The following is a 17,198-nucleotide window of genomic DNA, read 5'->3' on the forward strand; positions in this document are numbered from 1 at the left end:
TAAGTGGGTGTGCCCGAAGAACAGTTTCTCAGCCAATTTTTTTCCTTTATTAGAGTTTCTTTATTATTAAGAACTGATTCTTAGAGAGCAGCTGTTGCCCTGCCCTCTCCAGATTTTACATTTGAACGATACAGGAAAACGTTGTTGACTTTTTATCAAATTCTTGTATTTCGTAACCAGTTATGAAATACTTGCACAGGACTCCAAACAAAGATTACACAAGGCAGGAGAATAATAGCCTCTGTTATCCTTATGAAATCCTGATGATTTCCAAGGCCAGCGGTCCCTCCTGGCCTGACAGGACTCGGATTTTGATCAGTTCCGGCCTCCTCCCATCGGCTGGTCCAACCAAGGAAGGATTTCATTAACTTCACTTAATAGAAGGTATAGAACATGATTCAGTGGAGTGGCAGAGGGAAAACCTGAGTTGCAAAACAAGGCAACTCAAGAAAAAGCGAAGTGGCAAATTTCATCTTCAGGAGTAGAGATCTTCATGCAGTTACATCTCCTACAATTATATACAAAGAGAGAGACAGAGAGGGACAGAGAGAGAGAGAGACAGAGAGAGAGAGACAGACAGACAGACACACATAGACAGACAGACAGAGAGACAGACACAGAGAGAGACAGACAGAGAGAGAGAGAGAGACAGAGAGAGAGAGAGACAGAGACAGAGACAGAGAGACAGAGAGACAGAGAGACAGACAGACAGACACACATAGACAGAGAGGCCGAGACAGACAGACAAAGAGAGAGACAGACAGAGGCAGGCAGACAAAGAGAGAGAGAGAGAGAGAGAGAGAGAGAGAGAGAGAGAGAGAGAGAGAGAGAGAGAGGGAGAGAGAGAGAGAGAGAGAGAGAGAGAGAGAGAGAGAGAGAGAGAGAGAGAGAGAGAGAGAGAGGACAGTTGATAATAGCCAGGTAAAATCCTTTTTACGGGTTAAAAAAAAATTAGTCCTTAAAAATGCATAGAAACTTCATTGCCGGGGTGGGGTGTGTAGAATATCTACCTTGATTTAGGCTCTGTGAATGATCTTCAAGATGATGGGTTTTGTAGGTCTTCTGAAGATCCCACTTGGGGAGATCACCAATGGGATCTACAATAGGAAAGATACAGACAAGATATATTTACGGAAGGGAGAGTTAAGGGTTAAGCCACAAAGTGACAGGCTGCATCTTCCCAATACTTGGTGTTATGTGGGCTGCAGGTGAAGTGTTGCCTGTCCAGATTTTACTCTCCAGAATAGCTGTCTACATGACACTTTCATTAGCTCTCCTGTCTCTGCTACGGTGAGAGAAAAGGGGGGGGGATACGATGCCAACCTGTTGTTTTTCTTCTCTAGGTGAGCACAGCTCCCTTCCTGATCCTCACCTGAGTTTCTTTGCAGGGCTGGAAGGTGAAATGCTGCATCAGGCTGGCTACAGCAGCCTTCATGGTAAGGAGACCAAATCTCATCCCAATGCAATTCCGGGGACCAGCTCCAAAAGGCAAGTAAGTATAAGGATTGATCTGTTCTTTGACCTCTTTGCTGAATCTGTTGGAACAAACCATCATTCAGTCAATCGCAGTTGTCAACCGCTGCAGGAAATGGACAGGCAGAGCCTGGGGGTGGGTGGAGTCAAGAGAGCAGTTAGCCTGGAATCATTACATGCCCACAAAGAGTCTAAGTCCAACCCCTCTCGAATTCCCTTCACTCTTAAGTAAAGGTAAAGGTTCCCCTTGCACGTATGTGCTAGTCGTTCCCGACTTTAGGGGGCGGTGCTCATCTCCGTTGCAAAGCCGAAGAGCCAGCGCTATCTGAAGACGTCTCCGTGGTCATGTGGCCGACATGACTCAACGCCGAAGGCGCACGGAACGCTGTTCCCTTCCCACCAAAGGTGGCTCCTATTTTCCTACTTGCATTTTTTACGTGCTTTTGAACTGCTAGGTTGGCAGAAGCTGGGACAAGTCACGGGAGCTCACTCCGTTATGTGGTACTAGGGGTTCGAACCTCTGAACTGCTGATTAATCAGGATTCAAAATCATCATAATAACATGCAATACATTACCAAAAGCAGGCTTTCCAAGGTAGCAGTAAATACAAGCAAAACACAAGCAGTTTCACTTTTCAGTTTTAGGCTAAGCCAGGCTCCTTCCTGTCTCCTTGTTGCTCACATGGCAAATTTCGGAGTCCAAGTTGGCTGAGTTAATTGCTCTGCCTATTCATTGGCTGACCTTGTTACCATGTGCCAACTGAATACCGTGGATGCTGGTAGGCAGAGGCAGAATCTTTCTTCTTTTTATTTTCCTCCCCAAAAGCTAAGGTGCGTCTTATACTCCGGAGTGCCTTATACGCCAAAAAATATGGTAATTTCTCTGCTTTACAAGCAGGCCAGCTTTGGCCATTGCCAAGATCACCTTACAAGGTCTCTGTCTGGAAGATTCAACCCAGGTTGATGTTTTTACCATCAAGCCATTGATTGTGAGAAATTGAAGTATTTTTTTTTAAAAAAAAAAACCAGATCTCAAAGGATACCTTTCAGGCCTAAATTTCTCAGGTTCAGGCCAGTATTCCGGATTGAAGTGCAAGATGGCAGGTGGAATCATAATTCCCATCCCCTTGGGAATGGTGATTCCATTTAATTCGATGGTGTTCTCACACACTCTTAGAAGTCGTCCTGAGCCTGGATGCAGTCGAAGACTTTCGCTAAGGACCATATCGAGATACTCAATTTGCAAGAGGGCCTCATAGGTGATTGGAGCCTGAGAGAGAAAGAGAGAGAGAGAGAGACATAGAAAAAACTTGCCCCTGCTTATTTTGTCCCTACCTAACCTTAAAAGTTACTATCTGTATCTAGAGCAGAAGAACACAAACTCATGCCCCAAAGGTGCTTTTTTCAAGAGGCAACTGGAATTTTCTGGTTCTTCTTTGAAGGCGCTTCACTTCTCATCCAAAAAGCTTCTTCAGCTCTGACTGGATCCATGCATCCACCATCCAGTCAGAGCTGAAGAAGCTTCTTGGATGAGAAGCAAAACATCTTCAAAGAAAAACAAGGAAGTCCAGTTACCTCTTGAAAAAGTAACCTTGGGACAACCAAAAGGAGGACTGAGAATATCCATAGACATTGATGAAGAAGTTCTGAAGAAGCTTCTTGGGTGAGAAGCGAAACATCTTCAAAGAAAAACAAGGAAATCCAGTTGCCTCTTGAAAAAGTAATTTTGGGACAGCCATGACCTGGATGACAGAGAATCTCCATTGACACAAACTCATGAACTCAAGAAAGTTAACTCATGTAGCTTTCTGGATACTTTCATGTTGTTCTCTCAATTTCCCACAGTCTTTCTTAGGATGTGTTTCAAATCTCTAGTCTGGCCTACAGTCCTTGAAGTTCTTTAGATAACAACCAGGTCCAATGCTTTGCTTGTTTGTTTGTTTGTTTGTTTAGAATATATTAGTCACTCAACTCCAATGGACTTTGGATGGCCTACAAGACTGGACAATCCATAAAAACATCAAATGAGCATCCTAGACTGAAACCATCTTGTAATCAACACAAATCAAACAACACAGAGACCCTAAACAAACAATAATTCACCAACCGCAGGCCTGGCACCCAAGCCAGGTTAGCTGACTTGCTCTTTGAGAGCTTACTTTGTGCTGTGTTATCACATCCCTACCGCTGTAGGAGGTGACATAGTGTTACTATAGCAACATGCTCACTATGGATTGCATGTTCAAAAGGTGCAAAATGTAAAAAGTGTTTTATCGTTCTTGTCATCATCGTGGTTAGCAGGCTTTCCTTAATGCTTAGAATGTGCTCAAGGAGACCATGAAGTAAGGCTTTGATGTAGGACTTATGCAATTTTTCCAGAAGAAAGCATCAATCTTTAATTCGGACAGCTTAGAGCTTGGTCCGTCACAGTTTAGCAGCTGATCTAAAGGAAAACTAACTATGCTCAAAGACCTACTTCAATCAATCAATCAATCAATCAATCAGAATAGAGCTGGAAGGGACTTTGGAGGTCTTCTAGTCCAACCCTTTATCATTTCAGACAAGTGGCTATCCAGTCTTTTCTTAAAAATCTCCAAAGCTGAAGCATCCACAACTTCTGAAGGCAAGGACTTCTACTGGTTTAATTGCTCTCACTTTTAGGAAGTTTCTCCTCAAATCCAGGTTGCTTCTCCTATTGATTAGTTTCCATTCATGGTTTCTTGTCTTGCCTTCTGGTACTTTGGAAAATAAGTTGAACCCCTCTTCTTTGTGGCCGCCCTTCAAATACTGGAAGACTGCTGTCATGAATCCTCCAGTCCTTCTTTTCTCTAAACTAGGCATACCCAGTTCCTGCAACTGTTCTTCATATGTTTTCGTCTCCAGGCTTTTAATCATCTTAGTTGCTCTTCTTTGCACTTTTTCCAAAACCTCAACAACTTTTTTGTAATGTGGCAACCAAAACTGGATGCAGGATTCTCTGATACTACTCATCTGGAATATTAGGTATCTAGGATACTGGATACTTAATATTCCAGACGATGGGAATCAAAATGGACCCGTTGTGGCCTGCCAGCTGCCAGAAAAGCTGGTGGCAGACTCAGAGGTTGAGGAGGTTGGAGGCTGCTACGAGTGAGGAGGAAGAACAGCTGGGGCCTGTTCCAGATGCATGTATGCGCAGAGCTGTTAGGAGAGGAGAACAACTGAGGACAAGGGGCCGAATTGGGAAGCAAGGCACACGTGGACGCTGAATGGTGCCTCCCTGGCTGGGGAATAAATAGAAGGAAATGGGAGTGGTGGTTGTAGGAGACAACAGTTTGTATTTCTGAAGATCTTGCTGGGTGAGAACAGGCATTTAAGAGACATAGTTGAAAGCCCCATCACATCAAAGTTGAGTGCCACCTACCTTGTTGGGCAGAACTTTGTCAACCTCCTCCTGAAGTTTTTGCTGTATGTCAGGATGGACGGCCAGTTCATAGGTCAAGTAACTGAGGGCACTGCTGACAGTCTCATAGCCAGCTAAAATGAAGACAGTTGCTTGAGACAAAATTTCAGCGTCGGTCAAACCTACACAAAGAAGGGAAGAGAGAAAAGTTGGAGGCCACTTTTGGATGCAAAGAAACCGTAACTTAATGAACATTGGAGAAGGTTTCCCTCAAACCCACTAACTTTACTTTAAAATATTCCTGAACTGACTCAATGCTTCCCCCCCCCCCAATTCACTGAGACGTTTGTCTGTCTCACCCGCATTGTTTTATTAATTCCCACACTAGCAGTCTTAGCAATGAATGCTGGTTCTGGTTTGAAAGATGTGACCGTTGACGATGATTTCAAATTATTACCTCTATAGGTGTGATTCACGCCATTCACCTCGTGGCTTGTCAGCGAGTTTTGAGATTCTATCATCAGTTGCAAGAAATCCACTCTTCTCTGAAATAATAGCAACATTTCAGAATGCTTGCTCCTTGGCAACCTGGCCAACAAAGAGTGGCATTTACACAACAGCAATGACTTCAGAGTATTGGTTACAACAATGCCATTTTGTTCAGAACCAATCTCCTAATTATTCCCAGGTCACTGCTTGGAACACTGCAGTTTAATTTGAAAGGGATTTAATATGGGGAAGGATTGGAATTTGTCTAATTAACTGAAAATTAATTAATTAATAGAATAACAGAGTTGGAAGGGAGCTTGGAGATCTTCTAGTCCAACCCCTGCTCAAGCAGGAGACCCTCCACCATTTCAGACAAATGGTCATCCAATCTCTTCTTAAAAACTTCCAGTGTTGGAGCATTCACAACTTCTGGAGGCAAGTCGTTCCACTTGTTAATTGTTCTCACTGTCAGGAAGTTTTTCCTTTAGTTCTAGATTAGCTTCCACTTAATACTTCTTCTCTTACCCTCAGAACAGAACAGAATGGAGCTGGAAATATTGAAAAGGCAGAATATTATATTCCCCTGGATAAGAGAAACATGTTTTTAGGCAGGAAACAGACTCAATCTGAATTGCCCCCACCTTTGTCAATGGGCCATTAAAAGGCCTGAGCCAGTCTATTCTACATAATAAAAATATCCCCCCTTCAGCTCCAGGGGGATGGGATTAAGGCATAATAAGGTATTAGCCCTTTACCCATCTCGCCACAGGGCACCTGGGAAGAAGCAAGGCTCAACCAAGCTTGGACTCAAAGCACAGCCTAGAGAGTTGCCCCTGCATGCCCCCATGGGAGTCTGACAACCAATCAGAAGACAAGATCAAGATCAAAGGCCAGAGAGGGCATAAAACAGGGGTGTCCAAACTTGAGAACTTTAAGACTTGTGGACTTCAATTCCCAGAATTCTGGCTGGGGAATTCTGGGAGTTGAAGTCCACAAGTCTTAAAGTTCCCAAGTTTGGACACCCCTGGCCTAAAACCAGGCACTTTCAGCATCTCTGCCTCTTTCTTCTTCTTCACCCAACATCTGGAAGCATCGGGTCCCCCTTTTCTGTTCAGGAGCTCAAGCCATGTGATCCTGTCCACCATTAAACCACCCTTCCAAGCAGCCTCCATGTTTCCAGGGTCTTTTCCCCCCACTTGGAACTGAACCCAGAAGGACATTTCTCCCAACACTAGGAAGCTACTTAGCTTGGAACAGATTACAGATATGCATTCCCAATTCCTGGTGGGGTTTTTTTCCAGAATTAACTTAATAGTTGAGGTTTTTCCCATACCTTTTCCCCCTCCTGGGCCCTTGTCTCTTTCAGTTTTGTTATGGACCTCTCGAAGAAGTCTATGGATTCGTTGGAAAACACACTGATGTTCATCTTCTCAAGAAGAGGTTTTATCCATGGGGCAACATCTGGAAAGAGAGGGGGGAAAGTGTTAGAAGAGCCCTGCAGATGTCCTGAGCAACTAGGTTGTGGGGTTGCTCTGAGGCCGAAAGAGATGGTGATCAACCCAAGGAACATTCATTTGAGGAGAAACTTGAGTGGTGGGATTATTTATTTCAAAGGGGAAAGTGGTTGGGGGAGGTTCAGCCATGCAAGATGATGCTGACAAAAAAGCACACCCAGGCGTTCTACTACTAACTTTGTTGTAAGCTTATACCAACAGAATCTTGCAAGTCTGACAATACCCCTCTCCACCTCCTCCTCGCCTTTACAGTCTAAGAAACTAGGGCAGGTCCAGAAGTGGGTTCCTACTGGTTAGTTGCAAATGTACACGCGCATATATATTTTCTTTTGCGTCCTGAACTGCTAGCGATGCCGGCAGGAACCCACCTCTGGGCGGGTCCCTTCTAAGATGTTGGCCACTTCCCCATTCCTTCCGTGGGCTCAGCTGCCTCTTATCTGACCATTGTCTTCCCCTCTTCCTTCTCTCTCTCAAGGCCATTCCCGCAGACCATTACAAGCGCTAAACCTTCTCAGGGGTTACAAAGAATGGGTTTCAAAGCTGAAAGTAGAACCAACCTACATAATAAAATGAACAGCGGAGAAAAGAAGTCACCCGTCAGCATTTTCTGCGCCTGTTGGACAAAGGGGTCTTTGGGATTGTTTATGGAATCCGTGTTGACACCAAAAGAGGTGCTTGTGATCACATCCATGCTGTAGGCACCAAAGGTCCTGGACAAATGCAAGGCACAAGCGGTCAAAATAAGGAAGAAGAAGGAAGATGGCCCTCAAGTGTCCGCCTGGCCCTTCCATCTCTACATGTCTCTACACTTTTATGCCTGGAACATTTTCTTTAGGGGACCTGGATCAGCTCGTAAACGTCTCCTGGAGTTCAGTTGTCTCTTTGATCTACATGGTCAACATCTGGATGTAGAACATGAATGTTGAGACCTGGATTTTAAGCTCGGTCAGCTTTATGAGGCACTATGGGACCTACTTCAGCAGAGGTGACTTTCTACGTGATCCCCTTCTAAAATGGGATCTTGATCTATTGCCAGATTACAGATTAACAGAGTTGGACGGGGCCTTGTAAATCATCATTAAGATCATCTATGGTTCGATCATGGCTTATCTTCAACTAAGCTGACTTTTTGGTCCATTTGTGAGGAGTCCTTGGTGCTCTCGGAGCTTGGTTGTTTTCTCGTAGATGTTTCATCAACCAAACAAGGTAACATCATCCATGCTAGCTGTAAAAGAGCCATGCTCATAGAGGACCAAGGACCCATCCTTTCAACCCCGAGCGACACACAGTCTCCTCTCATTGTCCATTTGTCTCTGTGCCATCCAATTTATCCAAAGCAAACTTCATAGTTTGGAATCCTAGAGCACAATTCTACAGGACAGTGAGGGCGAACCTTTTAGTCCCCAAACCAGAAGGCGCATGTGCGCCAGAGTACTGGAAAATCTGACGATCAGCTGGCCGACACGCGTGCACGCCTGGGAAACCTGACGATCAGTGGGCCAGCGGGCATGTGCACATCAGAAATCCAACAATCAGCTGGCAGAGCTGGGGGTGACGGTGTATGTGGCCAAAGAGAGGGCTCAGCATGCCACCTCTGGCATGCGTGCCATAGGTTTGCCATCACGGCTATAGGATCTCCATTGTCAACTGCTGTTTCCTCCTGAGCGATCCTTCCATATGTTTTCTGTTGCTATCACCCTCAGGTTTCCTCTTCTCCACTAGAGGTCCAGGCATCCCTATTTGTCACCTCAGGGAGTGAGTTTACAAGGAAAGGACCACCAGTCCTCCAGAGATGAATGGACCCCACAGCTCACACAGTCAGGCTGTTACTCACTCTTTAACATCCACCAATTCGTCTCGATCAGCTTTCTTCTGCAAAGACACTAACAGATTTTTCGCATAGTTCTGAATGATGGGAAACATCTGAGAGAGGAGAAGAATAGAATAAGAGAGTTGGGAGGGACCTTGGAGTCTTCTAGTCCACCCCACTGCTTAGCAGGAAGCCCTGTACCATTTCAGACAAAGGGTTATCCAACGTCTTCTTAAAATCTTCCAGTGTTGGAGCATTCACAACTTCTGGAGGCATTGATTCATTGTTAACTGTCAGGAAATTTCTCCTCCGTTCTAAGTTGCTTCTCTCCTTGATTAGTTTCCACCCATTGCTTCTTGTTCTACCCTCAGGTGCCTTGGAGGATAGCTTGACTCCCTCTTCTTTGTGGCAGCCCCTGAGATATTGGAAGACTACTATCATGTCACCCCTAGTCCTTCTTTTCATCAAACTAGACATGCCCAATTCCTGTAACCGTCTTTCATATGTTTTAGCCTCCAGCCCCATAATCCTCTTTGTTGCTCTTCTCTGCACTAGAGAAGAGCAACAAAGACTTTTTCTAGAATCTCAGCATCCTTTTAACATCTTGGTGACCAAAACTGAATGCAGTATTCCAAGTGTGGCCTCACCAAGGCCTTATAAAGTGGTATTAACACCTCATGTGATCTTGATTCTATCCCTCTGTTGATGCAGCCTAGGACTGTGTTGGCTTTTTTGGCAGCTGCTGCACATGGCTGGCTCCTATTTAAATGGTTGTCCACTAGGACTCCAAGATCCCTCTCACAGTTACTACTGTTGAGCAAGGTACCACCTATACTGTACCTGTGCATTTCGTTTTTCTTGCCTAAATGTAGAACCTGACTCTTTTCACCCTTGAATTTCATTTTATTAGATAGTGCCCAATGTTCAAGTTTGTCCAGATCCTTCTGTACCTTAAGCCTATCTTAAGAGGATGGAGAAACACAAAAGGCAAGTGAGGGAGGAAGGGAGACTTTCATTTTGTCCTACAGCAAAATCAGGATTTGGGGCACTGCCCTAACACTGTGCCTCCCCCTTATTCCTCACCTCTTTCAACTTTCCAGTGGTGAAAGTGGGCGAAAGCACTGTGCGAATCCTCTTCCACTTCTCATCTTGGGCTGCCACAATGGAGGTCTCTAACTTGCCCCGCGGAATAAAATCCTAAGGGTCACGTTTGAGAAAGAGAGAAAAATGGAACACACTTTTTTAAACAGCCCATTGGGAAGTCCATCGTGACAAACTGTCCTTAAAACTAGGCAAAGCTATTAAAGCAAAGTTATAAAACTCAACAAAACTCTACCATTCTAGAAAAAGTCCTATCTAGGCTCTCACAGATGTTGGCTTGCAGGCCGGAAGTGGTATTTGCCGGTTCTCCGAACTACTCAAAATGTCCGCTACCGGTTCTCCAGAACCTGTCAGAACCAGGGGTGGGTTCCTAACAGCATTGGTACCAGTTTGCTTTGCGTGTGCATGTGCAGTTAACTGTAATTTGTTCTGCGCATGCGTGAAGAACATGAAAAACTACTAAAAAATATGCCAAATCAAGGAACCGCTCCAGGGGCGTGGCCAGCCTGGGTCACTGCTGGTTCTGTGACCAAGGTGAAATTTTTATATTTTCAAAGCAATCTAGCTACACCGACTTCCAAGCAAGCTTCCCCACTTTTAACTGGTTTATTTTATTTATTTATTTGATTTGATTTCTAGACCGCCCCCTCTCCCCGAAGGGACTCGGTTGATGCATTAGGACAGATCCTTCCTAAGATTCATCCTTTAAGGGGCTTCTACTTCTCTTATCTAATTGTTTCCTAAATAGCATCTCTATCCTTCTTTCCCCCAAGGTCATTCACACATTCCATTACATCCCGATCACATAAGCAGGGACTTCTGGAATGATAGCAGCGATGGCACTAACTTGACTTGGAAGTGTGGGAGGAGAATGTTCCATAGGGGAAGTTACCGGAGATGGGATTCACTTGCCTTCCCTACCGGTTCACCAATGTAAGCGCACGTACCTCGTCTATGCATGCGCAGTGCTCGGGCATTGCATCGTTGCGAATAGGCAGAGCCTCCTGCAGCCGCTGCTACCGGTTCCCCCAAACCGGAGACAACTGGCTGAATCCCACCCCGTTGGAGAGAAAGCCCATATTCATGGGACTCACCCAATGTAAGTCCCTGGCAGAAGGTGCCTACGAGATACCTTCTCTTGGCTTGTCACTACCACATGCTGATCATGTCTATAATCAAAGCATTTATCTCAACGTTGGCCTGCTGTTTGCAAAGTTGAAACTCACCCCACGATTCAGGAAGGTGGAATAGCTTTCTTTTACCAGTACAATTTTAATTAACTCAGGGTCCGTTATAGCCAGCATCGGCCGTCGTCCATCATAAGTCCTAGAATGAATGGTCAATGGGTTAGTTGAAGTCTGGCAAGAGTTACATATATTCATATATGTGTATGTATTTATATATATATATATATCTACTTGCATTTTTTACGTGCTTTCGAACTGCTAGGTTGGCAGAAGCTGGGACAAGTCACGGGAGCTCACTCCGTTACGCGCCGCTAGGGATTTGAACTGCTGACCTTTCTGATTGACAAGCTCAGTGTCTTAGCCACTGAGCCACTGTGTCCCACCCTCTCTCTACATACATACATACATACATACATATATACATACATACATACATAATTCATATATCCGTGAACAAGGGGAACAAACACAAAAAGTTTGCCAGTCGAATAAAAAGGAATCAATACTCACCCCCAAATTTTACCATATTTTTTAAAGCAGGCTATATCAAAATTGTTTCTTCCCTGTAACCGGAAAAAAAAAATCAAGAATGAGTGTCAAAGGCAAAATCCACCCTTTGCAGCTGGTGAGATCAACTCTCTTGTAAATCATTCCTTGCCATAAAATTCACAGCACAGATCTGCCATCGTCTGTAATCGCTGATAATAAGGAATAGCCCTAGCTTACAGCTTACTCTAATGAGCGTAATGAAAAAAAGGGACTTAAGACTCTTGTTCACACTTAGGACCGTTGCAGCATCCCTGGGGTCAAAATTCAGACCCTCGGCCCCTGATTCATATTTCATATTTATGACGGTTGCTGTGTCCCGGGGTCCCGTGATTTTGCGACCTTCTGATGAGCCAAGTCAATGGGGGTTCGCTTAACGACCGTGTGACTAACATAACAACTGCAGTGGTGCGCTGAACAACTGTGCCAAGAAAGGTCGTAAAATAGGACAGAGCTCATTTAACTAATGACTCGCTGAGCAGCAGAAATTTTGAGGTGAATTGTGGTTGTACGTCAAGGACTACCTGTAAATTCAGAGAGGTTAGGTAGACAGGTGAGTTTTGCAAAGAGGACAGGGTTTGCAAAGCTAAAATAACAACAATCTACATACGTATATAAAAATGTGTGTGTGTGTTCCAGCATAACTCTGGAATGCCTTGAGCAATTTCAACCAAACCTGGTACACAGATGACTTACTCTCTGGAAAAAATATTGTGGGGGAAAAACATCCCTAACACCCCTCGGTGTGTGTGTTCTGTTAAGATACAACCTATTGTGCCATAAAATGGCTTCTACTGTACAGCGCAGTGGATTTGCATGGTAAAGGCTTCACAGTACTCCACAAGGGGGCTCCCTCTGATAAGGAGGAAAATCCAACATTAGAAATTATGTTTGGTCTGGACATTTTCCCCCTGTAAATAAATAAATGCCGAGGTTATCAGCTAATATTAAACTAAAGCGTCTTTCCAACTTGTTTGCTGAGTAAACTAGTTAATAGGTTTTCACACCACACCCCCAAGTATTTAAAGTCGGTTTCTCGCCAGGCTCAAATATGCAAGCAGCTGTGTTATATATTCCTTTTTGCTTTACTAGATAAATTCTCAGCACTTGTTCCGCGTGGCTGGATTAAAACTGGGTGACAGATAAATCCCGAGATTATCTGCCTTGTTTTTGATTCTAAAGTTCACGTCCTCACCCCAAAAAGCTGTCACTACATTATCTCGGGATTAATTTTCAAATGGGAGTCAAATTATTCTCCAAAGCACCTGAGGGCAGGACAAGAAATCATAGGTGGAAACTTGTTAAAGAGAGATCTGAAGTAGAACTGAGGAGGAATTTCCTGACAGTGAGAACAATTAGCTAGTGGCATGTTTTGCCTTCAGAAGTTGTGAATGCTCCAACACTGGAAGTTTTTAAGAAGATGTTGGACAACCATTTGCCTGAAGTGGTGTAGGGTCTCCTGTGTTCTGACCTAGGAGCATGAAGCAAATTCCTTGTCCCGACAAAAAACCCTTTGATTAATTTACTGTGAAGTCTTCTCATTCACATCCAGCCAAGTCTTTCAAGGGAGGATTTACAGCCACAGACCTTATCTGGCTTGGAGAGCTGCCAGGCTGATATCTGCAAAACTTGGCAAGGAGCCTCGGAGAGTCATGAACCAATGAAGCGAACTGATGGCCTCCAAGGTCCCTCCCAGCCCTACAATTCTATGTTCCATATGCCTCCTGCTCCATGAACAACAGGTCCATGCAACATGTTAAAAACCCTAAGCCCCAAACCCCAATGTGCAAGCCCTCTCTTCCCCTGATAGATCTTCAAGATTTGAACCCTCCCAGAAGATGAAGCCTGCCCTTGAACTCTTGCCAATAAAAACAACCCGCAAACTTACGTAACGAAACCAGAAAGCAGTACCAATGAATGGGAGAGGCATGGGGCCTGGGATACCCAACTTCCTGAAGACTCCATAAGGCCAGATGCCGTATCTGTAAAAGGAGAACATAATTTTTGAGGGTTCAGAAAAGTCTGAATATGGATGGAGAAGTTAGGGGTGCAAAGAAAGGCTCTTTTTTTTAACAGTTTGTTTATATATTTTCACACTACATACCTAAGTGCTTAGTGAACAGCATATTGTCTGGATCATTTTATTTATATATAACTAGTTGATAACCTCGGCTTTGCCCAGGTATTTATTTATTTATAGGGGGAAAATGTCCAGACCAAACATGATTTCTAATGTTGAATTTTTCTCCTTACCAGAGGGAGCCCCCTTGTGAAGCCGTTACCATGGCAACTCCACTGCGCTGTACAGTAGAAGCCATTTTAAGGTACAACAGGCTGTATCTTAACAGAACACACATCCCGAGGAGTGTTTGGGGTGTCTTACCCCCCACAGTATTTTTTTTTTCCAGAGAGGAAGTCATTTGTGTACCAAATTTAGTTGAAATTGCTCAAGGTGTTCCAGAGTTATGCCGGAAGCAGGCGTGGGTTCCTGCCGGCATTACTACCTGTTCGGTTCCCAAATATTTTTGCCATGGCCACACCCACCCAGCAACCGATTGGAGGACCCATTGCTGAAATTTTTGAAGCCCACCCCTGATCATAACAGAAGCCTAGGAAAAGGGGGAAAACAATCTATTTTAGTTCTGCCAATCTGCAAACAGATCAATGCACCGCTGGAATCACCTTCTCGGTTTGGCTGCTGGTTAAAAAAAGAAAAGTTGCATTCTGTTTGAAAGAAATTCGCTTAGCTGTTTAAAAATATATAAAAACGACAATGCCAGCCCTTCGTAAAACAGAACGCCAGGTTGGAAGGCGAGATCTTCCGAAATCTTCGCCAGAGGCAGTCCAACGTGTTCGTGTTAACTCAGGAATTAAGCATTGAATCTGGCGAGGGAGATTATATATATATATATATATATATATATATATATATATATATATATATATATATATATATATATATATATATATATATATATATATATATATATATATATATATATATATATATATATATATTTGTGTGTTTGTGCGTCTGCGCTCGCAACAATCTTCCTCCATGCTTCCTGCCATAATGGCTTTGTGAGGCTGTTTAATAAGCACTGGCCATTGATAAGCGGAGCGGTGGCTGCTGCTTCTGCAGAAATCTTCAGAGAGAGATAACCTCGAGGTAAAAGCAATCATTTCATAAAGAAAAGAGGGGGACCGGACTAGAAAGAAACCTTAAAAGCTTGAGCAAAAAAATCATTTTTTAAAAAAAAGAAAGAAAGACAAGTTTCCCTTTAGACCTTCCACCGGCTCAAGGCAAAAAGAGAAAGTGGGGAGAAGAGAAAAAATAAAAATGCAACTTAAGGCATATTTCTTGCTGAGAAATCAGAGCTGAGCTAGCTAGCTTTTCTGGCAACAAATGCTAAAGGTATCCGACCGGGGAAGTTCTGGGGCTTCGCTCTCAAACTTCCTTACTGGTTCTTTATCTTTTCTACTTCATTTTTAGGTAGGTCACCCCTGCAAGGGAGATCTAAAACGGGGGTCACCAACCTTTCGGATCTCAGGGACCACTAAATTCATAATTTTAAATCCCGTGGACCACTGATAGGATCTGCCTAATGACCGGCTGGGTGGGCGTGGCTAGGTGGTCATGTGACTGAGTGGGCATGGCCAACTCAATGTCACTCATGTCAAGGGGCGCCTCGCCGACCTCTACTTGCCCCTCCCCTCCCAGCCACTCCTCGCCTGCCCACCCGGGCTCCTAAGGGCCCTAACAGGAAGCAGTTGCTGGAGCTAAGCAGCCACCATGAGAAAAAGCTGGTGAAACAGCTCAGTTCAAATTGGATCTGGCCGAGAAGGAGGCTCAGCAGAAGCACCTCACTGAGGACTAGGAGCATAGGCTATCCAAGCAGAGGGAAGACCTGCGGGAGTGCAAGGCCAGGTGCCGGCGCCTGGAGGCTCAGCGGGCTGAGATGGTCAGCCAGTTCCAGGCCATGATGCAGTCCAACTGGAACGAGGCCCTCTGGCTCTTCGCCACCAGCGGCTGTCCGAAGACACCTCCATGTTCATATGGCTGGCATGACTAAACGCCGAAGGCACACGGAATGCTGTTCCCTTCCCACCAAAGTGGTCCCTATTTTTCTACTTGCATTTTTACCTGCTTTCGAACTACTAGTTTGGCAGAAGCTGGGACAAGTAACGGGAGCTCACTCCATTATGCGGCGCTAGGGATTCGAACCACTGAACTACCGACTTTTCTTATTGACAAGCTCAGCGTCTTAGCCACTGAGCCACCACGTCCCTTTTTCACCAACGGTAGATCACGTCAACTAGAATATGGAAAGAGTGCGTTCTTCTCTTTCCATCATAAAAAGTAGGTGGCATAGACAAAATCAGTGTGTGTGTGGAATTTAGAATAGAATAACAGAGTTGGAAGGGACCTTGGAGGTCTTCTAGTCCAACCCTCTGCTTTGCCAGGAAACCCTACACCACTTCAGACAAATGGTTATCCAACATCTTCTTAAAAACTTCCAGTGTTGGAGCATTTACATCTACTGGAGGCAAGTAATATTGATTCTAGATCAACAATGAAACTGTGGAGACTAAACTATCCTACTTCAATCTTGGACATCTTCAATTAAAAGTAGGAAAGAGACCCAGAAGGGTTGACAACATCAGTTAAGAAGAACCCATGGTGAAGTTAGAAGAACATTGTTCTTGTAACTCAATGGACTATCACACACAAAGCTTTATTTCTTCCAGTATGCTATGGGATTTGAGGAGGACCTCAACAAGGCCCAGCAGTAAACAAGGCTGAAATTCATGCACGAGGAAGGAAGATGAAACATCAATGTTTTACTTACAACATCAGAAGGCCAATGAATAAACACAGAAGTGCCCAAGTCTCTATTGAGAAATATGGAAGGGGAGCCATCCTAGACTTCTGTGTTTCTCCTTCAGCTTCTGGAAAGATGGATGGTCCAAGGGTGAAAAAGTTGACAGAAATTACTATTGGTTCAAAATGTTGTGAATCGCCACTCCTATCAGCCTTTAAAGTCAAGAGTATGTGAAATAGGCACGAAGGGGCTATTTAGTTCATGAACCAGAGGTGGAGCAAAGTCAGAACAGGAGAAAGTCAGTTGCCCAATCACGATTCACCTAAGTCAATATTAAACTCCCAAGGTGAAAAGGTCTTGAAAATAATTGACCGATTAAATGTTGGCAAATCTTTTTTTAACGAAAAAGCAAGAAGAAGACAAACTGTGTTTAGAAATGACATAAATCTGTAAAAACCAGCAACGTTATCAAATCCCTTCCAAGCATCAATAGGAGTTTATGACCGTTGGAGATTACAACAAACCAACAAAGAAGAATTACATGAAATGACAGCTGGATATCAATAATGTCAACAATATCAACAAAGACCCGAATATGTGTGTGTGTGTGTGTGTGTTGTATTTGTGCTGATAAATAAATAAAGGGAGACTAGTATAGATCTATTTCAAGCTAATTAGCTCTCATCAGCTAGCCATACCCTTACTGGGAATCGAACCAGGGCTGTATTGCATATTAGGCCGATGTAATTGCCACTAAGCCACAGGCTCTCTTCCTTATCAGCTAGGCCAGGGAAATAGGTATGTATTTGTGTTACAATATGCAATACAGCCCTGGTTCGATTCCCAGTAAGGGTATGGCTAGCTGATGAGAGC

The 17,198-nt window shown here is 44.1% G+C and overlaps 1 protein-coding gene across 2 annotated transcripts; it reads right to left on the reverse strand.

Annotated features, from left to right (window-relative positions):
* Positions 1-489: 489 nt before the first annotated feature.
* LOC309398701 (cytochrome P450 3A9-like) lies at positions 490-16,556 on the reverse strand. 2 transcript variants are annotated; one of them, XM_081965838.1, is made up of 14 exons: positions 16,353-16,556; positions 13,391-13,484; positions 11,467-11,519; positions 10,996-11,095; positions 9,752-9,865; positions 8,693-8,781; positions 7,420-7,568; positions 6,678-6,805; positions 5,313-5,400; positions 4,877-5,037; positions 2,517-2,743; positions 1,373-1,535; positions 1,011-1,097; positions 490-508 (listed from the first exon to the last, which is right to left on the reverse strand). In XM_081965838.1, the coding sequence occupies exons 1-13, from the start codon at positions 16,421-16,423 to the stop codon at positions 1,017-1,019; spliced, it is 1,518 nt and encodes a 505-aa protein (XP_081821964.1). In that variant the 5' UTR covers positions 16,424-16,556; the 3' UTR covers positions 490-508; positions 1,011-1,016. The 2 variants fall into 2 exon arrangements, with proteins under 2 accessions (XP_081821964.1, XP_081821963.1); XM_081965837.1 differs by lacking the exon at positions 490-508 and having other exon boundaries at positions 984-1,097.
* Between the last annotated feature and the right edge of the window lie 642 nt (positions 16,557-17,198).

Source organism: Natrix helvetica (genome assembly GCF_964273705.1).
Source record: "Natrix helvetica genome assembly, chromosome: 13".
NCBI classification, from domain to species: domain Eukaryota; kingdom Metazoa; phylum Chordata; class Lepidosauria; order Squamata; family Natricidae; genus Natrix; species Natrix helvetica.

What these genes read in the sequence shown, in the direction of transcription:
- LOC309398701 (XM_081965838.1), bottom strand. Translation starts at nt 16,423, where the DNA reads ATGGCTCCCCTTCCATATTTCTCAATAGAGACTTGGGCACTTCTGTGT. An exon ending in GGGCCCAGGAGGGGGAAAAG is followed by an intron (nt 5,401 to 6,677) that starts GTATGGGAAAAA and finishes CTATTATTTCAG; the next exon opens with AGAAGAGTGGATTTCTTGCA. An exon ending in AGCCCTGCAAAGAAACTCAG is followed by an intron (nt 1,098 to 1,372) that starts GTGAGGATCAGG and finishes TTCCTATTGTAG; the next exon opens with ATCCCATTGGTGATCTCCCC.